The sequence below is a fragment of the Taudactylus pleione genome, unplaced genomic scaffold (genome assembly GCF_031769625.1).
Source record: "Taudactylus pleione unplaced genomic scaffold, aTauple2 ptg001274l, whole genome shotgun sequence".
NCBI classification, from domain to species: Eukaryota; Metazoa; Chordata; class Amphibia; order Anura; family Myobatrachidae; genus Taudactylus; species Taudactylus pleione.
In genome coordinates this window covers 2,230,251-2,252,784 of record NW_028285674.1, presented here as the reverse complement: position 1 = coordinate 2,252,784, position 22,534 = coordinate 2,230,251, and the positions used below count along the sequence as shown (strand labels likewise).

Below are 22,534 nucleotides of genomic sequence, written 5' to 3'. Positions count from 1 at the left end.
TCGCGGCTTACCTGAATCCCGTATGTCCGGCAGCAGCCAAGGGAGTCCCCAGAGCCCGGCTAGTACAGACTCTGGGGTCCCGCCGCGATCCCCAGATCTGTACTGGCGTCGCGGCGCCAGCGGGAAGAACATGCGGCAGCGCGGACGTCTGACAGACAGTCTGATGCTGCCGCTTAGTTAACAAAGTGTAAAAAGAAAGAAAAAAATTAATTCTTCTTTAAAAGAAAGCTTTAGGAGCTGCTCCTGCAGCCCCCCTGCAACAGGTGACCGACTTCGGCCAGGCACCAAACTAAACTGAGGTGCCTGTGGCTCGGGGGCGGGGTATAGAGGAGGACGGACCCAAGTGCATCCTGGGAGCTAAAGCTTTAACTGTATGGTGCCCGTGGATCCAGATCCAAGCTATACCCCCAAGGTCAACCCTGTGGACCCCCTATGGACCCTGAAGTAGAAATAGCAGAAGAATAGTATTTTCCAGAAAATAACTTATCCCAGCAAATTTGGGGTACTTGAAAATGGGGGTCAGCATATTTAAAAGTTGCTAAAGGGAAGTTGAAAAAATCATGAAAAATCCACCTGCCGCAAACACCTGCAATCAAAAAAACACTTGGGGCATATTTGGGGACCCCCTCCAGAGTCAAGTTCGCTAGTTTAAGTTTGTATCCCAACATTTTTTTTTTCGCCCCCTTTTTCAAAGTGATTTTTTGGGGTGTCCATAAGTGTTATTTTTTTTACACAAATTACCTTTGGGGGACTGTCTGAAGGCTGCAGGGGGGTTCCCGCAACGATGCCCCCCAAAACCCCAATTCTGCACTTTTTTCCGCCTCCCATTCATAGGCGAAACTTCTCCACCTATTACATTGCATTGACTTTCCGCCTAGGAGGAAAGCTTTCAAATTGAATACGGGGTAAAAGCCAAACAGACGAAAATGACGTCATCGGCGAAAAGTTTCTGCCAAAGACACGTGGAAACTGACTTTTCGCCTCAAATTGAATACGGCCCACAGTCGGAGTCTTTACTCTAGGGGCGGAATTCAATTGTTTCCAGCCACCTGCGCGGAGCTATTCAATTGTTGTTCCTATTGGGCGCGTTCAGCTGCCAGCGCTCCATTTCAGCTCGCAGCCCCAAGGGTGTGCAAGCTGAAATGGGCGAAAAGTGACCTGTTTGGGCACCCAAATGGCACTTTTCACGATGTGCCTAGCCCTTTGGTCAAGGGAAGCAGATTTACACGGCTAAACCCAACCACTTTGGGCGAGATCAGCAGTAACAATCACTTTAGACGGGAGATCCGGGCCACGAAAACAATTGAATACCACCCTAGGAGAGACAAGAATCAGACAAAGGGAGTAATTTAAATAGGGCAGTAACATCTGTGATTGGCTGCAGTGTTCAGCTGGGAAAAATCAGCAGCTGTGTATGTCTTCACCAAAATGACAGCCCCATAGTAGGAAACTAAAGTTAGATCTGAAGGAACTACACTAAGATGGTGGCACCCAGTGGACAGACAGGTGCCAGAGGAGACCGGAGCTACAACAATTCCAGCAGCCGCCTTCCAGACCCAACGGATCACCACCATACAGCAATGTGTGACACTAATATTCTGTCCATTCTTATGGAAGGCCCTTTTAATTCTAGACAGCAAATATAGATGGGACCATCTTTCTGGTAACTTTGTACACACATTTGATTATGAACATTGGCCAATAGCATTACAGATGGATATTTTTATTTAGGACACTATATTTGATTTGGCTCTTATGCATTTAAAATGGGATGTAGTCATGAGACCGTGGGCCGCTATGCCACTGGTCTCAATATCGACAAGGAAATCCTGACAAGGGACTTAAGATAGACATCAAAATAACGACGCCCATCTTAATCCTGACGCCGGAAACGCCAGCCCGAACGAAGCAAGTCTGGTGCGCCCTTAGGGTTAACCGCGCAGAGGTGGAGAGTTAGGTTTAGGGAGTGTAGCAGAGTTAGTTTTTTGGGGGGAAGGTTAGGGTTAGGCACCCCTAGGGGGGAAGGGGTGGTGTCAGTCACCCCGCCGGGAGGGTTAGATTTAGGATGCACTAAGGGGGGGGGGGGGTTAGGGTTAAGCACCACTAAGGGAGGGTTAGGGGGGGAGAGAGGTAAGGATAGGGTACTTACCTGCCATGTTGGTATATTCTATCTTCAGGCTGCCAGCGTCAGGATATGACCCAGCAGCTGTTCAGCCGGCGGAACTTCATACCCATGCCTTTAAAATGGCATGATCATAAAAAAGGTGCAACTGGGTATAATTTCAGAATGTTACCAACACTTTCTGCAATTTAGATCTATTTTTATCACATGACTTCATTTTTTTTTTAAATGCTGTTAATATAGGTATATACTGCTTGTATAACATTCCTGTGTATATTTTTATAATATTGTATCCTATATTAGTATTCTTTTCACAAATATTTTATTTTGTGGTTTGAGACAAAGGGAAGTCAGATTTGTATTGCATTTGGTGTTATTCTCTCTAAAGGGAACTGCTATTCCCACTCTTTGGGCTCGATTCTATTCTGTGCTAAGTGAATAGCGCCAGGAATCAGCTCCCAAATCTATTCAATACACCGCGCAGCAAACCCCGACTAAGGATTTCTTCTCGCACCCCTCCGGAGATGCGAGCAGACATCCGACAAAAGTCCAGGCACGAGGCTGTTTTCTGCTCTTCATGCCTGGAAAACAGCATCGCGCCGGGAAGTTAGGTCGGGAGAATGCCCGTTCTCGCGCCTTAAACAGGGTGTTTAGTCGCGAGAATGGACATTCTCCAACTAAGCACCGCGCAGAATAGAACAGCTCTGCGCTAATTACATCGCAGGCAATTGAATCGAGCCCTTTGCTTGTTGAAGACTCCATTATCCAGCACCACTAGAGGGATTGTTTGTATTTATATTTCACCTTAATGTGTCTCTACAATAGGACATGTTATGATGCATTGTGAAGGTGAGGAAAAACGGATACAATAACATTCAGTTTCGCTCAGTCTGCATTCTTTAATGTTCTGATGTGGCTATTTTATATTCATCTACATGACCAGGTTCAGTCCAGATCAATTCAATGCAATTACAAAAAGATGGAACATTTCATTTCTAGTTCAAATCAAGGCTATGGGTTTCAACATTCTCGAGTAATTAAGCGCCTTGGGCTGTAGCAAATATGACCGATTTATACATGTGAAATGTACAGCACCATCTCTGACACTACAGAGTCTCTATGTATGGGGGACAGAGGTGCCTCTTTGGATACATTTCTGTATCATCCTAGAAACCAGTTAAGAAAATAATTTTGTCAACGTTGTGTTATCTTTGCGGGCAACAAGCTTTGTTCACAGATCATCCCTAAAGCAAACAGAAAAAAAAAAATCTGTCAGTCTTATACAAGATATTACTAATAATATGAAACGGCTTCAGAATTTTTCATTCTTTGATTAGGTACTTACATTTTATTACTCAGTGTAATACAGAAATACCACAAGAGATAGAAAACAATGGTCCTTTTTCCTATTGTACAATGGCTATAAATAGTTTGAACAGATATAGTTTGGCTCGCTCTCCTTTGCTGGTTGTACCATAAGGGCTCATTCAAAATGTACTTATCTCACAGAGAAATGTACTCACAAAGTACAGCAATCACAGGGGGAAGGGGTGCTTATTCATGCATTGGCTACTCACATGTGTGGCAATATAAAACATTGGTCATAGCATGACACCATGTATCATCCATACAGAGGTGTGCAGCTACTGGATCAATGGACCCATGGTCTACAGTATTTATAGAGTGGTATGCTCAGGCCGCTTTATGTTTATGTTTATAATGTGGCATCAGCAGGTTCTTTTTTAAGGCTTCTCTAAATGAGAGAGTAAAGCGTCAAACAAGATACTGCTAATATTCATACATAAGTATATAAAAAAAGCAGTTACTAAGAAAGATAAAATGTCACAACAAAAGCAAAGTATACAGATGTGTCCTCATACACCTAGCCTCAATTCTCATGCGAGATACCTGGCGCAATGGAGTCACTCGGAGACATGTGTAGACTTTCTCTTTAAACTTGCATTTTATATGCACCACAGCTATACACCACTCAACCTGCAGCAGAGACGCTGGGATGCGACTAACTGCAGAGAGATTAGTTTTAAATATGTACAGAGTCACAGATGAAGCACAACGGAACTTGCCAAAAAAAGCCACGGCCGCTACATGGTAGCAATTTGTATACAGATTCAGACTCATTCTTACACAAATATACAAGTGTCACATTCATCAGTTCAGTCTCGTTTAGTAGTTTTGTCGCATCACCTTGTGTCTAAGACGCACATTCAAGCGAAAAAAAAGCTGCTGCGACAATAGTGTATATGGACACATCTGTTCTTAAGAGTTAATATGCTTTGTTAGACAAGTATTTGGTAGGATTGTTGAACAATCCAGGATATGAGCAGCAATACAACAATTGTACTGCTCCAGAAATACATGTTATGTTGTCTTTATATTTACAAACATCTCCGGTTCTTACTTTGGCCACTGCCTTTTTTTGTCCGTCAGAGGAACATACATCACTCCCATTAAGCGAATTTTTGTGATATTCCCATCACTGTCTTTGTCATATTGCTCCATAACCTGGCTTCCTCCTTCTGGGCCCACGGGTAAAATCAGCCTTCCTCCTGGTTTTAGCTGATTCAGCAGCTGTCCCATAGAAAGAAAATTGTGTGGTTATCAATGTAATTATGCCTTTTATTTCCACCTCATGGACTAGGATTTCACAGTGATAATAACAAAAGTACAAATAAATCTGGTCACACAGTTCCAATCTCTTATGGCTGCAACCAGGGGTGTATCTAGGGGTCCGAGCGCCCCTGGCAAACTAAGGGACTGGCGCCCCCCTCCAATGACTGCTTCTACTAAAAAAAAAAAAAAAAAAAAAAAAACACACACTGGGAGTAGTTTAATTCACACACGTGAAGAAATAGGGAGAGTATAATTTTTATTTCTCTTTGTAATATATATATTTCTTTTATAGAACTTACTCCATTGCAAACCGCTATATATAAATTTATTTATGCAAAAAAACACAGGAAAAGCTTAAAAACATTGAATCAAAAACAAACAAAATGCATTATGGGTAACAATTTACATATATTCAAATTGGGCTATCTATACTGCATTACGCTTTTTAACAACTGATACCTACACTCCACCTTTAATTTACTGGGATGTTAGCTCTTTCATATTTTCCCACATAAGAATGAAGACAGTCCATATGGATCATGTCTTATTCCCACCATGTGGTTAGCCACCACCTAAAAAGATCATAGCCAGTCCCCCAAAATGAGAAAAACAAATTTATTACACTTACACTGGGGGTAGTTCAATTTATATGCCTGTAGAAATAGGGAGACAATATATATATATATATATATATATATATTTTGTTTTCAGTTATAACACTTACTACATGAAAAGCACTGTTTATTAATTTCTATATGTCAACAACACAGGAAAAGAGGGCATCAATAACAAACAAGATGCATTGTGGGCAAGATAATTTGCATATATGCAAATTACCTTTGCGAATAGAGCCTTGTGATTGATGTGGTGCTTGCACTCTTTTCCTGCACAGTTGACATATTGGAATTAGTGAGTGGTGATTGGTATGTGTTGGGTATTGTGGGGGATGAAATATATTAGGGATTAAAAATAAAAAAAAATTACTCTCCCTAATTTTAAAGGTTTCTGATATAAAGGGACATATAAGAAGGCTAATACATAGTAACAATGAATGGAGAACACTGGTAAGAGCAGAGGAGACAGAAAGAGACCAGGGATCTTTGCTGCAGCTGACTGCAGGACACTGCTAAGAGCAGAGGCAACAGGAGATCATGTGCTAGTGATGTTGGGCTGAAACAGCGCCCCCCCCCCCCCCTCGGCCTGCGCTCCTGGCAAAGGCCATCCAGGCCTAAAGGAAGATATACCCCTGACTGCAACAGAAAGGTTTTATCTCCCTACATTCCTATATTTACTTTGCTTGTTTTTGACAATACTAACTGATAATACAGTATTTTGTCTCCCCCTACAGTATCGCTTTTTCTATTTCCCAAAACAACTCAGTAATTTATTTTATTGTCCCTTATTTCAACACCAGCTTTATTTCACAGCTTCAGTTCAAAACTCTATGGATGGCATTAGGAAAAATGTATAGCTGAACGTAAAAATACAAAAAAAGGATCAAATAGTTTCCAGGCTGTAGGTTTTCAGGTCCATCCCTATACCTAAGCATTGCGTTTAAACTTGAATATATACTTGTCTGTTAACTATACAATAATGCAGTGGTTCTCAAACTCTGTCTTCAGGACCCCACACAGTCCATGTGTTCCAGGTCACCCAGCAGGTGCACAGGTGTATTCATTACTCACTGACACATTTAAAAAAAAAATACACAGGTGGAGCTAATTATTTTACTTGTGATTCTGTGAGACCTGAAAAACATGCACTGTTTGGGGTCCTGAGGACCGAGTTTGAGAACCTATGTAATAATGTACAAGTTTAGACAATGACCAGCTGATTTATACTATGTGGGTTATTTAATAAGGTGCGGGTTTTTAGAAGCAGTGGGATCTTTTTCTTCAACTCCATTGGGGGCACAGGGACAACTCTGGGTATAACCTGGAGAGGAGAGTCTGGGCACCAAATAGTTAATGAAATTACCAACAAGCCCAGGCTCCTCTCCTCTATACCCCGCCCCTAGCCACTGGGACCTCAGTTAAATTTGCAAGCCCAAGGCAGTAGCGAGGCAGAGGAGAAGGAAGGCCGGCATACACACAGAACCATACACTCCATGGAAAGTACAGCCAGACCGGTTACCAAGAAAACACATCATCCCCCGCAGATAGGTGCGTCAGGGCGGGAACCCTGTGCCCCCCGATGGAGTAGAAGAAAAAGACTTAGCAGGTAAGACATAAGTCTCCTTTTCTTCTTCCTCCACTAGGGGGCACAAGGACAACTCTGGGATATCCTAAAGCTGTCCCCTATGGGCGGGGACGCTCCTAAACTGCAGTGAGCACAGAATGCCCGAAGGCGGTGTCAGAGGACGCAAAAGTATCAATGCATAAACCATGATGAAGGTATGAGCAAATGCCCATGTGGCAGCTGTACAGAGCTGTTCAGCAGAAGCCCCACAGCTTGCTGCCCACTAAGTCCCTACTGGCCGGGTGGAATGGGCCGTCACCACAGCAAGAGTAGGAAGGTTTGCCAAGGAGGAAGCTTGGCAAATGGTAAAGCGAAGCCAGCGGGCCAAGGTCTGCTTAGTAACCAGCCACTCATATGAACCTCATATAAGACAACAGAGAGTCCGACTTACGGATCTCTCCGGTCCTCCTGACATAAAGCCAGAGAGCCCTCGCCACATCCAACAAAGCCTCCGGCAGAGATGAACCCATAGTCTGAAATGCAGGAACTACTATGACTTGATTAATATCAAAGCGTGATACCACCTTGGGAATGTAGCCCAAGCGAGTCCTCAATACATCCCCATCCAAAGGGAATGCAAGAAATGGGGAGCGACACCCGACAGATCCGACACCCTCCGGGCTGATGCGATGGCTAGTAGAAACAGTGTGTTCCATGTAAGCCAATGCAATACCACCGTCTGTAACTGTGCAAATGGAGCCGACTGGAGAGTTCGGAGAACTAAAGAAAGATCCCAGGGAGCCACAGGAGAAACGAAAGGTGGCTGAACATAGAGAAATTCCAGAAAAGTTTGCACTTCCGGCAGTAGAGCTATCTGGCTTTGAAAAAGGACAGACAAGCGGAAACTTGGACCTTTATTAACAGCAAGAAAGAGAGGTACACCAAACTCCAAGATAAATACATGCAGATGAAGGCTTCCTAGCCTGCAGCATGGTCCAAACAACGCTCCTGGAGAATCCTTTCTTTAGGTCTTAGGATGGATGTCTCAAGAGCCACCCTGTCAAAGCGAGATGGGCTAGATCCAGATGGAATCAGGGGGCCTTGAGACAGCAGATCTGGCCGCAGTGGAAGATGCAGTTGGGGTTCTATGGAGAGGCCCAGCAGATCTGCATACCACAACCGCTGTGGCCAAGCAGGAGCCACCAGGATCAGAGTGCCTCCTTCCAGCTTGAACTTGTGAAGGACCTGAGGAATCATTGAGATCGGAAAGAAGATATAAATCAGAGGGAAGGTCCAAGGAACCACTAGTGCATCTACCAGGAGAGAGCTTCCGGATCCCTGGTGCGAGAACATGAACTTTGAAACCGATGATCGTAACAAGACACCATCATGTTGACGTGCAGTAGGCTCCACGACAGACTAATGGAAGATGTCTGGGTGCAGCATCTACTCGCCTGCATGGACCTCTTGACCACCTATCAAGTCCGTTTCCCAATCTTGAATGCCCGGGATTAAAATGGCGGACAGTGCTGGAAGATGACGTTCCACCCAGCGAAGAATTCAGGTGACTTCTTACATGGCTCTCTGACTGCAAGTGCTGCCCTGGTGGTTCATATAGGCCACTGTGGTTGCATAGTCTGACTTTACAGTCACCAGACATCTCTGAAGGAGGTGCTGTGTATGACACAGAGCCCTGGACATGGCACGTAGTTCCAGGGTGTTGAAGGAAAGCTCGGTCTCCTGAGAAGTCCAACAGCCCTGAAGATTAGACAACAAGTTACTGCCCCCCACCCCTGAAGGCTTGCTTCGGTGCTAAGTGGGGCCCAGTCCTAGATCCAAAAGTGGCTTCCCTTGTTCAGATGTGAGCGCTGGAGCCACCACAGCAGTGAGAGACGTACCCCCTGGGATAGAATAAGAGTCTGAGACTTGAGATTTGGGCGAGACTTAATCCATCGCTTCAGAATGACTGTTTGGAGAGGTCGGGAGTGGAACTGACCGTACTCCACTACGTTGGACCGATGACCCCAGAACGTGCACGCACAATTGTATGGATACCCAACACTGACTGAGAAAGGTGCGTATTCTGGCTTGTAAGATCAAAATCATGTCCGGAGGGAGGAAGACTCTCTGAGCTCTGGAATCCAAGAAGGCTCCCAGGTGAAGCATCTCCTGGGATGGAGATAGCGTGAATCTCCTCCAATTGATTACCCAGCCGTGGGACTGTAGGAGGGCTACTGTCAGATGGATATGATCTGTGAGAATGATGGACTGAAGGGACTCCATGTGGAACTTGGTAATCTGGAGAAATTTGTTCAGGTGTTTCAAATAGAGATTGGGTCGAAAAAACATAAATGGTTTTTAAAAAATTTGCTAAACTATGATCTGTAGGATCTTTAAGAGATGCTGTATTAGGAATAGAAAGGAAATACCTAATTCAGAGGTTCCCAAACTCCGCCATTACAGTCCATGTTTTAGGGATATCCATGCTTGAGTCCAGATGGTTAAATCAATTGACTGAGGTACTATGTCACCTGTGCTCAAGCATGGTTTGCTGTAAATCGTGGACTGTAATGGCGGAGTTTGGGAATCTCTGACCTAATTGGATGAGTAATATGGGCATCCACAGGGGAAGGAGACTCCCACTAAGACCTGGGGGTGTAAGAGGTAACAATGCGCTTGGACACTTGGCTACCAGGAAAGTCCATGCCTCCGCTAGTAGGTATTGTAGCTGAGCGGAAAACAGAAATTCCTTAACTGTCTTCTACTGCTTAGGATCTGGGAGGCATGCTCTGAGTCTTCCACTAGGAGAAGGGACTGTACTGCTCTGACAAGAGCTGCTATGTCTACTGGGGACATAACCCAGATAAAGGAGTAAGGCTTTCGCATGCAGCATGTCTATGTCTGGGAGCACTATCCTTATCTAGCATCTGCAGAAAGGACGTGGACTTGAACTGACCCCTGGACTGTTAGAAAATTCTGCATCCCGGGTGGCTCCACCATGGAAAGCTGAGACCCGCGACAGGGACAGGGAGCATAGAACTTCCTGTCTACAAATGATTGTTACTGTCATTGCTTCTCACACTTTTTATATGTGCAAAACTGTAGCGCCTACCTCCTAGGTAGTCTTATTTCTGGACATCCTGAGTCACAGAAATTGCTATACGCCAAAATGAATAAATAATTAATGCTCAATCACTATAAAATATATATATATATATTATAATTTATTTATATGGTGCCACAAGTGTTCCACAGCGCCTTACAAAGTACATAAACAAATTGTAGACAAGTGACTTACAGAATACAATACAATACAGGACATGGATAATATATATTGCTACATTAGCGACAATATCACCCAGATAAGCAACAGAGCATAAGCAACCAAGTGTTAGGTGCCCTAGTGGTGAGTAAGAAGTAAATTACACTATAGTAAGGAGAAGCACAAGAGGGTAGATGGCCCTGCTCGTGAGAGCTTTATTCTAAAAAGGTGGGGGAAGACAAACTGGGTTGACACAGATAGGGTAGATGGGGAGGAAGGAGCATGTAGCAGGGAGTTAGAATGATAGCTGGAAGGCTTTGATGAAGTAGTGGGTCTTGAGAGCCCGTTTGAAGGATCGCAAACAGTTGGAGAGTCTGATGGAGAGTGGGAGAGAGTTCCAGAGGTGGGGAGCAGTGCGGTATATATATATATATATATATATATATATACCTCAAGAAAGGTGGACGGAACTCCGGGGCTATCAGTACAAAAATCACAGCAGACTGTAGATAATTGAAGTCAACGTTTCAGAGTGTTTAAGCTCTTTTATCAAGACAATATCACAAGAGACAAGCGACAAACAAAAGATATATACACATACCATGATCAAACACCCGGGTGCTGGTGTCACGCTGGCCCAACAGAGTCCCGATGACGTCATGGGCATGCAATGCGCCGGCGGTCGGTGACTCACTAGGGGGCGTGGTCATGATGACTAAAAGCTTCATTAACAACCATCCGTTATACACAGACCCAGATATCAATTTTTTTGCTACTTTGCTGGAACTTACGCTGACCTGGAACTATTTTCTTTTTGACAGCAAGTTCTACTACCAACGAACTGGATGTGCCATGGGTTCATGCGTGGCACCCAGTTTCGCCAACATCTATATGTTGGAGTAAAAAAAGAATTCTTTTTCTCGGATCCTAATGTTGTTCAATTCATCAGTGGTTATTCGAGATATATAGATGACATTTTCCACCTCTGGTCGGGCACCTCAGAAAGTTTTCTGAAGTTAATGACTCATCTTAACAATAAACAACACCCGATCAAATTTACATTTGAATATAGCTACAGTACAATCCACGTCTTGTATGTTACCATCAACCAGAATGACCTTCATGAATTCAATACCACTATGTTCTTTAAACCCACAGATCGGAATACCATACTGCAAGCAGGTAGCCATCATCTGGCAGCGCTTAAGCGGGGACTCCCGTACTCTAAATTTTTGAGAATCTTAAGAATCTGCAGTGAACACACAGATGCGATCAATCAAATTGACAAGTTGTCTTGCAAATTCTTACAGCGTGGTTATAATTACAAGGTTCTGAAAAAAGCAAAAGAGAAGGTATTATCTATGTCTAGATCACAGGCCCTCACATCTACAGAACCTAAAGTGAACCCCAATGGTTGTCTAGACCCAACAGTTTACTACTGAGATTAGTCGTTTGATGCGTACGGCCTGAGAAATTTGGCCCATTGTTGCCAAAGACCCCAAATTACCAGCGCTGCAAGGTTCCACCATCCTTACTTCGTATAAAAGGGGAAGAAACATCAAGGATATAGTCGTACATAATGACATGAGCCATTTTACCAAGACGACTTCTACACATTTCTTGACCCGTCCTGCAGGCAACTATAAATGCATAGGTTGCATTACTTGCAGCTTCTTAGAGACAGGCAATACCTTCTGCCACCCTAGATCAGGAAAAGTTTCAGATAAAATATCCTCTTACATGTTCCAGCCGTTACGTAGTATATACAGTCCGGTGTCCGTGTGGCCTACTCTATGTGGGTAAAACCACCAGACAACTGAAAGAGAGAATGGCTCTACACCGCTCTAACATCAGGGTGGCCATAGATGGCAGAGGATCTGACCAACCTGTGGGTAAACATTTCAAGGATTATCAACAAAATGTTTCTACCATCAAATATAAAATGATCGATTAGGTCCCCCCGAATTTGAGAGGTGGTGACAGGGATCGTACGCTCCTGCAAAAAGAAGCCTACTGGATTCACACCTTGCAAACTGTCCAACCTTGGGGCCTCAATGAAATGTTATCCCTCAGCTGTTTTCTTTAATTCCTTCTAGAGTCTATTATTTAATACTGTAGTTTTTTTCCGTTTTGTTGCTTATCTGTGTATTTACCGTTCGGTTATATACTATTTTTCTATTTTATGCTTTTCAGCCTCTCCTTACTATGATTCTCTTGTTCCGCAGACATCATGTCTATATTTTGACAGTGTCTATCTGATATATGTTTTCTACAGTCTAGTACCTTGTTGAGTGTTGAGCCTGTTAGTTTTTCATCCGTTAGTATAGGATTTGCAGTGGGTCTTTCTGCATTGCCATGTCACAGTGACAAGGGTCATATAGTTTGTCATCTTGTGACTATTTTGCAATTTGCCAGATATACTATTTTTATCTACACAGTTGTCTGGCTTGTTTCCTATAATATTGATCGTGTATGTGATCCCATTGTTTAATATTTTTGACCATTCATTCTGTTTATTATGCTTCTCTCTGTTCCCTTGGTGAAGGTACACGTCATGACCACGCCCCCTAGTAAGTCACCGACCGCCGGCGCATCGCACGCCCATGACGTCATCGGGACTCTGTTGGGCCAGCAAGCCACGAGCACCCGGGTGTTTGATCATGGTATGTATATATATCTTTTGTTTGTTGCTTGTTTCTTGTGATATGGTCTTGATAAAAGAGCTTAAGGCTCTGAAACGTTGACCTCAATTATCTACAGGCTATTGTGAATTTTGTACTGATAGCCCGGAGTTCTGTCCACCTTTTTTGCTGTACATAAGTTATTCTCTGGAGGGGAAACACACACACACACACACACACACACACACCTTTGAAGAAAACACTGCTGGCCAAGGTGATGAAGCAACGGCAGGGTTCACAGACCACTCAATGCTGTACAATAAGTGGGCTAATAATGTTAACAAACCATCTTATTAATAGCAGGGCTGGGGAAGGGACTAACAGGAGGAGCCCTGCTTCCCCGACTGGTATGGACCCCAGGGTATCGGCCAGCACCGCTATTAAGCGGTGTCCTATTCCAGTAACAACCCTGATGGTCTAGTGAGCGGCGCAGAGACAACCAGTGCCCTTACAGCCAGCACCGGCAGTGGTCTCTTGCATCGTGGAGAGCCGCTCTTACCTTGCGAGCTGTTTGGCTCTCCCCAGCGTCCAGCATGCAGCTCCAGTGGAGTCCGCGGCCGAAGTCACTGACCCAGTTGCCAGTGCTGCGGCCTGGGTTGGTGGAGCAGCAGTGATGGTGTCCTGTAGGACGCCCTGCACCACTTGCTCAGAAAAGTACAATAATTAAAATATGGGGGGACATCTAACACATCCCCCCTGAAAAACTGTGCCCAGCTCCTGCTTTGGCACCAAACTAAAACTTAGGTCCCAGTGGCTGGGGGTGGGGTATAGGGGAGAGGAGACTGGGCTTGTGGGTAATTTAATTTACTATTTGGTGCCCAGACTCTCCTCTTCAGGCTATACCCAGAGTTGTCCCTGTGCCCCCTAGTGGAGGAAGAATAAATAAATCATTTTAATTTAAATAACTATTAGGAATGTTTTTTTTCCTATGGAAAGTGTTATTGTTTGGTGTAGAGCTTCTATTGTATAAGTTACAGCGTAATCCTAGTTGGAATGATGTACTGTCACACTTACCTCCTGTGGCACTGTTGCTGCTGCTGCACCAACATGAATTGCATCATATGGGCCTTCTTCACTATAGCCAAGTCTGCCATCACCCACTATAACAATACACAATTAACGGTATTAATGGAACATAGCAGTAATATTTTTGCAATGTTAAATGCTGGTTCCAAAGTATTTATACAGGTTAAGTGTTTTGTGTGCTTGCGTGCTCGAGATATGTCACGCGGAAGCGGCTTCGGGTTACAAAGGTAACCAACCTTAATACCAATCTGTGTCTTCAATTTAGAGGACCCATCACGCAAACTAAAGGGGCCTATCCATTTGCCGACTTTCTGCAAGATGCGACCAAAACCAGGAGGTTTTGGTCGGAATGTGCAGAAAGTCTGCAAGTGGATAGCTGGCTAGGACCAGCGATGCGTGTGCACGCTGGGTCCTTGCCGACCCAGACTATCTATCGAACATGCACGTCAACCGGACGACGGTCGTCAGGTTCGGCTTGTTAATAGATAGGGAGTTTGGGCTCCTGCACTGAAGACGTTCAGTGAACGTCTTTCAGTTGCTGTGCCTGCACCTCAGTGACATTAAAGTCTGAACGCTAAACGTTCAGACTTTCATGTCGTTAAATGGATAGGCAACTTTAGTGTACAGCTATGATAATAAATGTGCATTGTTCTGTACAGAAGAAACACATGTCTAATGCACACCATATAATGATGCACAAGGAACTCTGATATTGCCCAGCCTGATTCAGAGCCGCTCGTTCGCTCTGAGCGATGTTCGCACAATTGCGCATGCGTATGGGTCGTAATGCGCATGCACAAAACAGTCACTGCTGTCGGAAATCGTGCGCTCGTAAAACAGCGAGTGGCTGCTAATTTGATTGACAGAATGTACCATTTGTGGGTGGTAACAGGGGAAGGTGCTTGAAAACGGGAGAGTGGAGATCCGAACGCAGGCGTGCCTAACGGTCAAAAGGGCGTTTAATGGGAGTGCATAATTAGTAAAGGAGCGTCATCGACCACGTCACTTGGTTGTCTTTTAGCCTGAACTGCTCGCAGTATTAGGGGAAAGAAAATCCTACCACAAGCACTGCGAGCAGTTCAGATGCCTTTCGATGTTCCCGATTAATCTAATAAATACCGGAGATGACGTGTGATGCAAACGGCAAAGGGGCGTCTTTACAAAATAGCGAGCACATTTTTCGTACGCTCGCTCAGACATAGAGGCGTCAACACACCGCAAATAGCAAGCGCTCAATTTAAATGTCCGGCCCTTTTTTTAGAACGAGCGTCCGCTAATCGTGTCCGGCTCTGAATCAGGCCCAGGTATCTTAAAAATTATTTTATTCTTTATCTTAAAAATTAATGAATAACAGTTTATACTACAACTCTTATTAATGTAAACTAAGGGCCGTATTCAATTAGAGGCTAAAAGCCGTTTTCACGTGTTTTTGGCAAAAACTTTTCACCGATGACGTCATTTTCGCCTGTTTTGATTTTACTCCATATTCAATTTGAAAGACTTTTGCCTAGGCAGAAAGTCAATGCAATGTAATAGGTGGAAAAGTTTGGCCTATGAATAGCAGGCGGAAAAAAGTGCAGAATTGGGGTTTTGGGGTGCAACGTTGCGGGAACCCCCGTGAAGCCTTCAGACAGTCCCCCAAATGTAAACTGTGTAAAAAATTTTTTTAAGAACACCCCAAAAAAATCACTTTGAATTTGGGGGTCGAAAAAAAAAAAAATGTTGTGGGACAAAGTTCAAAACTAACGAACTTGACTCTGGTGGGATCCCCAAGTACGCCCCAAGTTAATTTTTTTTTCATTGCAGGGGCTTGCGGCAGGTGGATTTTTTACGATTTTTTAAACTTACCTTTAGCAACTTTAAAATATGCTGGCTCCCATTTTCAAGTATCCGAAATTTGCTGGGATAAGTTATTTTATACAAAAAAAAAAATCCTGAATACTACTCTGCACCACTTATACAAAAACGCTATTTAGCAGCTATTGAGCCTGTGTAAAAACAACAAATACCTTCAGCAAGCCAAATCGGGGGGTACCATAGGGAACCCCATGTCAGAGCATCTTTTGGGGGGTGTCAGGCTGATTTCCCCAAATTTGACTTTCCGCTTGTTTGAATTTCGCCGGGTCCCATTTTCGCATACTTTCAAATTGAATATGGCAATACGCGGGCACGAACGCGATACTTTTCCGCCTGCAAAACAGGCGATGTAGGCGAAAAGTATTGCGGGTCTGCTTAAATTTAATACAGGCTTAATAATAATGTAAACAGTATGACCGATAGTTAGTAGTCAAATGAAATGGTGTTTCCATAAATGTAAAAAAGCCGGCAATAATGAGTTTAGACATGTATCACCACAGACACAGGATGACAGATAGACAGCTATATTAATATTGAACGATAAAATGTTAGGATTTCATTAGTTCTTGCAGTGGCTGCCTGGCACTAGGTGCGGTTACATGAACCAGAGATGCAGGACAGGGGAGGGAAGAGAAGTCTCATGAAGGCCAAGAACAGTAAGGGGATGTTTGCTTAACTGTGAACAGATGCGTATTTCTCAAGCAATACAATTTTTTAAATAATAGGTGTAAGTGTATGTGATATGTACCCGACGTAAATGATATGCAAATGAAATGCTACCGATGCTGACCTGCACGCATCTTGACATTTTTGCAACTTAGGATATGCATGCAATTGTAGTATGTTTAATTAACGCATTTTATGTCCGAGAACTTGCGATGCAAATGTGTTTAAATCGAGCATCAGCTACTTGTATTCTGCATAACTTGTACTGGTGACTTTATGGAGCTAACATTGAAGGTACCAGAGTCGAAACCCCCATGGCAATACCTACATTTACAGTAAAGCTCCCTTTAATGCAAGTTGAATACCAGTATACATGTTCTCGAAAATCAGTGATCAGTTCTAGGATGAACAATATACAGAGACTATTCCAGAGCAGCAAACCACTCTCAAGAAACTGTCCTTTTCTATGGTCCTGCTAAAGGCACCAGGTCAATTAGTTGATAAAATTTTTTCCTTTACAACATATGAGACATTGGCGAATATTATTCTTAAACCAACAGTTATACTGGGGAACAAACTATAATATCACTGAACATTTAAAAGTTATGGGGCCCATACATCAGCAATTAATTGGGGCAATTCCCAGTTTTGCCAACGATCGGAATCATTGAGTTGAGGATTTTCAACAAGTTGTTTTTTGCCGATCCTCCTAAAAATTGGTGATCATCAGAGTCTGGCAATTGGATCAACATCAGGGAATTTGGTGATTAGATGTACGGCCCACATTAGCTTTGTGATCTCTGGTAAATAAGTGGATGCTCTATGGCCATGAACCCAGATAAATAATTAACTTACCAACAAACTTAATACGTCCAGAGCTCAGTAATGTTGGATCATCTCGCTGGATGTTCTGAGTAGAGTCACGGACAAGTTGATCGATATGCTCTATGCCAATAACCTTTCCAGTGAGGCCTACCTAAGAATAGCAGTATATTTAAGACTTTGTCAATCGGAAGACTAGTTTACTGTTCTCATTATTACGTTCTATTTACAAAGCAGCACCTGTCCGGACGGGCTCAATGAAATTGGGGATCTAGAGTTCCTTTAACGACCCTGGATATCACCTCGTTGCACATGATATGACCATTTGTCTATCCTTTGGGGCCCTTAACTTTTTCTTTATTGACCATTTTTGTTTATCTCCTTCCTCCTTCACACCTGTAGTGTGACATTTGTTTCCACCCCCCTCCCTTATTCGATATAGTTTATAGACCTGACTTAATACATCTTTAGTCGAACCTACATTTTTGAGAACTATGATTAGTTCTCATTTTTTGTGCAGTTTCATTCTCTCTGTGATTGTGGCTACTTAGTGCCAATCACATTTTGGATTTTAGATCAACATCTTGTGATCAGTTTGAGCAAGGGGGTCCAGTATAACTTAGAACTATACTATTTTTCTGCTTTATACAAAGAAAAGCTGTGTGCATATTGGGTACATCGTCCAATGTAGCAGACAATTATGATCATGAGTATCCATGGCTCTAGGTTATTTATTTAATAATTACAGACCACATTGTATTATGTTTCTAATTTGTGATCAGGTTTGTTAGGGATGGAGTTAGAGTTCTTTCTATGCAGACATGCCTACAATATAAATATTAGGACACAGCGCTAATACATTTTATACTTTGTAGTGTCCATTGGACTAATCCCCCTGTTTAAGATCTTAATTATGATATGGGTTTTTATATACACATGGAGTTTTGAGTCTGTTTACTATAGATAACAATGTATTCAAATAGTATAGTTGTTTATTTATTTAGTTTCTGATGAGACAATATCTTCTCATGATTACCATACTGTATTCCACTGTTAAATTGAGTCCAATAAGGTGAAATGACCAGTATGTATTATAATAGAATATACTGATGATATACAGTCAGGTCCATAAATATTGAGACATTGGCAGAATTTTCAGATTTTGGCCTCTATTCACCACCACAATGGTTTTGAAATGAAACAAACAAGATGTGCTTTAACTGCAGACTTTCAGATTTAATTTGAGGGTAATTACATCCAAATCGGGTGAACGGTGTAGGAATTACAACAGTTTCAATATGTGCCTCCCATTTTTTAAGGGGCCAAAAGTAATGGGACTATCAACTCAAAAGCTATTTCATGGACAGGTGTGGGCTATTCCCTTGTTATTTCATTATCAATTAAGCAGGTAAAAGGTCTGGAGTTGATTCTAGGTGTGACTTTTGCATTTGGAATCAGTTGCTGTCAACTCTCAATATGAGATCCAAAGAGCTGTCACTATCAGTGAAGCAAGCCATCATTAGGCTGAAAAATCAAAACAAACCCATCAGAGAGATAGCAAAAACATTAGGTGTGGCCAAATCAACTGTTTGGAACATTCTTAAAAAGAAAGAATGCACCGGAGAGCTCAGCAACACCAAAAGACCCGGAAGACCACGGAAAACGACTGTGGTGGATGACAAAAGAATTATTTCCCTGGTGAAGAAAAACCCCTTCACAACAGTTGGCCAAATCAAGAACACTCTCCAGGAGGTAGATGTATATGTGTCAAAGTCAACAATCAAGAGAAGACTTCACAAGAGTGAATATAGAGGGTTCACCACAAGATGCAAACCATTGATGAGCCACAAAAACAGGAAGACCAGATTACAGTTTGCCAAACAACATCTAAAAAAGCCATTACAGTTCTGGAACAACATCCTATTGACAGATGAGACAAAGATCAACTTGTACCAGAGTGATGGGAAGAGAAGAGAAGGAAAGGAACTGCTCATGATCCAAAACATACCACCTCATCAGTGAAGCATGGTGGTGGTAGTGTCATGGCGTGGGCATGTATGGCTGCCAATGGAACTGGTTCCCTTGTATTTATTGATGATGTGACTGCTGACAAAAGCAGCAGAATGAATTCTGAAGTGTTTCGGGCAATATTATATGCTCATATTCAGTCAAATACTTCAGAACTCATTGGACAGCGCTTCACAGTGCAGATGGACAATGACCCACAGCATACTGCAAAAGCAACCAAAGAGTTGTTTAAGGCTAAAAAGTGGAATGTTATGCAATGGCCAAGTCAATCCCCTGACCTGAATCCGATTGAGCATGCATTTCACTTGATGAAGACAATACTGAAGGGAAAATGCCCCAAGAACAAGCAGGAACTGAAGACATTTGCAGTAGAGGCCTGGCAGAGCATCACCAGGAATGAAACCCAGCGTCTGGTGATGTCTATGCATTCCAGACTTCAGGCTGTAATTGCCTGCAAAGGATTTGCAACAAAGTATTAAAAAGTGAAAGTTAGATTTAGGATTGTTTAGTTTGTCCCATTACTTTTGGCCCCTTAAAAAGTGGGAGGCACATATAGAAACCGTTGTAATTCCTACACCGTTCACCTGATTTGGATGTAATTACCCTCAAATTAAATCTGAAAGTCTGCCATTAAAGCACAACTTGTTTGTTTCATTTCAAAGCCATTGTGGTGGTGAATAGAGGACAAAATATGAAAATTCTGTCAATGTCCCAATATTTATGGACCTGACTGTATAATAGGCTGGGTTAGAGATTTTTTTCTTAATGACAACAAGCATAACTGAGCCGAGACAGGGACAATAATCACTTGCAGGTGTTGTCTGTACTAATGAACGATTTGGATTGGAAGGGATTCCTTTTAAAAGTGACACCTTCCTGCAATCTGACATCCTTCTGATAAGAGAAAGAGACAAGTTAGGGTGTCTCTGTCTCCAGCTCACATTGCTGATGTCCTAAGGAAACCCCCTGCGATACACTGTTCCTCCATTCTGATATAAGCAAACACTTGCTCCGCGACGGACTCATTCCCCCTGCCTACTCCACACCCATCCTTTTGCTGGGGATTACCTGAAGTCCAGTACGGAGAGACAATCGTTAGCACACCAGCTGCTAGCCGTCACCCACTGCACATGAGACGGCTCTAGTGCAACACTGTCCTCACCACGGCTAGGTGAGCATAAGTGCGGCGGCATTACAGTCACTAGCAACTTGACTGAGGTGGTCACACCGGAGCGATTCCTCCAGTGCTACGTCCTCATAAGGTGAGCGGACATTCACACACTATCGGCCTCTTGGCCATTCGCACACATAGCCGGCATGTGTAGCAACTTTACAGTCCTGCCTTAATTACTAAGGATACACAAACCGGAGAAACACGTAGTGCTCCATTGCACAGTGTTTGCAATACGGGGTATCTGACTCTGGAGAAAGTGCCCAATCAGGGGTAAGGGAATACATTGATTGATTACTTTTTTTATAGAGCCCGATTGCTCTTTTTGTACTGTTTGCAATACATTATTGGCTCTTTTCACCATATCCTGACCTATACATTTATTTGAGATAGATTCCTTTTAGGGAATAAGGAAGAGCCTTGAGTCTATTAGAGACTTGATTATTTGTCTTGTTGATACATTGCACACTGTTTATCCAAATAGTCATTTGGATACAGTTTTGATACTATGTCATTTTGAGATTTGTCATGTATTTATCCATGCAATATTTATGCCCATGACATTTCACCTATGTTCATTTTATTTTTTCCATATTATTTTTATATATTGCTTATTTTGTAATTTTTCTTCATTTATCATATATTTTTTCTGCAGATTTTATATTATATTTTTCTTGATATAGGCTATTGTGATCATTTAATTTAATTTTATTTTTACATAAGTATATCATTTACATGTAAGAAGTAAATTGCAAGTTTTTACATCCCGGTGGAATCTGTGTATGACTACGAAGATTGGTTTTCTCTCTCATGCCTTAGTCTAATTCTATGTCATATGTCTATTCATTTATAGTTCCTCCGAGAGAGCCTTTATATCTTGTTACCTGCCTTTTAAGATTCTAATAAATTTTATTTTTATATACATCTATTGCTCGTCTCCTTGGTCCGGGCTAGACGATTGGCGCTATCCTATTTTTGCATTTTCCTTCTTGGTTTGTGGATGGTAGTGGACCACTAGGATAGCTGCCTAAGACTTTTCAACTGTGAGCCTGGAGGGCGCCCTTTGCTTTGCTATACCATATGTATATTCTATGCTGCCAGTGAAATCTATTTTATTGTGCTGTAAATATAAAATTTTAACCACAAATATATGGCAAACATGCACAGTGATCATTCTTTAAATGTTGCACTATAGAAATAAGTCACTGGAGTATAGTTTCACGTAAAGAAAAAGTAAACTCCTGTAATAAATATTATTCAGATGTAACACTACTTGTGACATTCAGTTGCACTTGCCACAGTAGTAGTTTATTGCTATACGATCTATTTGTTTCCAGCTGTGTGCACCAAATAATTGTGAAACATTATTTGTTAAATATCAGGCTGACCATTCTAGCAAAGCAGACAGTGAGGTATCCACTCCCAGAGCCAACATCCAATGCTCTAGCCCCAATCACCAGCTTATCTTCTAACAACTCCAGGGCATGTGCATGCTGCAAGATAGAGAATACTGAAGTTAGAAATGCAGATAAACATTAGGCTTATCATGCTTTGGTTTTAGACGGTTACATTGCTAGCAACATTTGAATAAAAAGAAAACATGACCCGCTATTTTGTCTGCCAGGCTTGGTGACTTGGCCTTATGCTGGGTAGATACTGAGATGTAGGTTCGGTCAATAGACAGATCCACCATCAGAGCGGGCAATTGGCAAGCTATACACACTTCCCAATTGGCCGCTCGATATGTCTGGGCTGACATCACAACTGGGTGGGCATTTAAATTTGCCTGCCCAGTTGAGATGTCAGTGTCGGCGGTCCCTGCGCAAGTGTACAGGCAGGCGGCCTTCTCCCTCTCCAGCGAAATTGTTACTTTCTGGGATATCACCACCACTTCAGTCTGTATTTTAAAACGGTGTACTCCGCTGCTAAATACCACCTCCCATAAGCCATTTATCATCAATTGCACTACCTAATTACCTGCTGATCGCTGCTTCCACAATATTACCCAACCTTTTACTTTTCATTGCATGACAGTTATTGTAGGTTTCATTTTTTCCACTGTAAAAATTGTGTATCTATGAGCAATTCAA

The 22,534-nt window shown here is 42.6% G+C and overlaps 1 protein-coding gene across 2 annotated transcripts in view; it reads right to left on the bottom strand.

Annotated features, from left to right (window-relative positions):
• Positions 1 to 2,996: 2,996 nt before the first annotated feature.
• The window catches only part of LOC148443424 (protein-L-isoaspartate(D-aspartate) O-methyltransferase-like), a 69,696-nt gene continuing 50,158 nt past the window's right edge, over positions 2,997 to 22,534 (bottom strand). For both annotated transcript variants that reach the window (XM_088462844.1, XM_088462843.1), the window contains 5 exons: positions 21,833 to 21,937; positions 17,279 to 17,399; positions 13,889 to 13,974; positions 4,542 to 4,711; positions 2,997 to 3,366 (listed from right to left, as the gene is read on the bottom strand). In XM_088462844.1, coding sequence (XP_088318970.1) covers positions 3,354 to 3,366; positions 4,542 to 4,711; positions 13,889 to 13,974; positions 17,279 to 17,399; positions 21,833 to 21,937 — 495 coding nt within the window. In that variant the 3' untranslated portion in view covers positions 2,997 to 3,353. The remainder of the gene's footprint in view (positions 3,367 to 4,541; positions 4,712 to 13,888; positions 13,975 to 17,278; positions 17,400 to 21,832; positions 21,938 to 22,534) is intronic.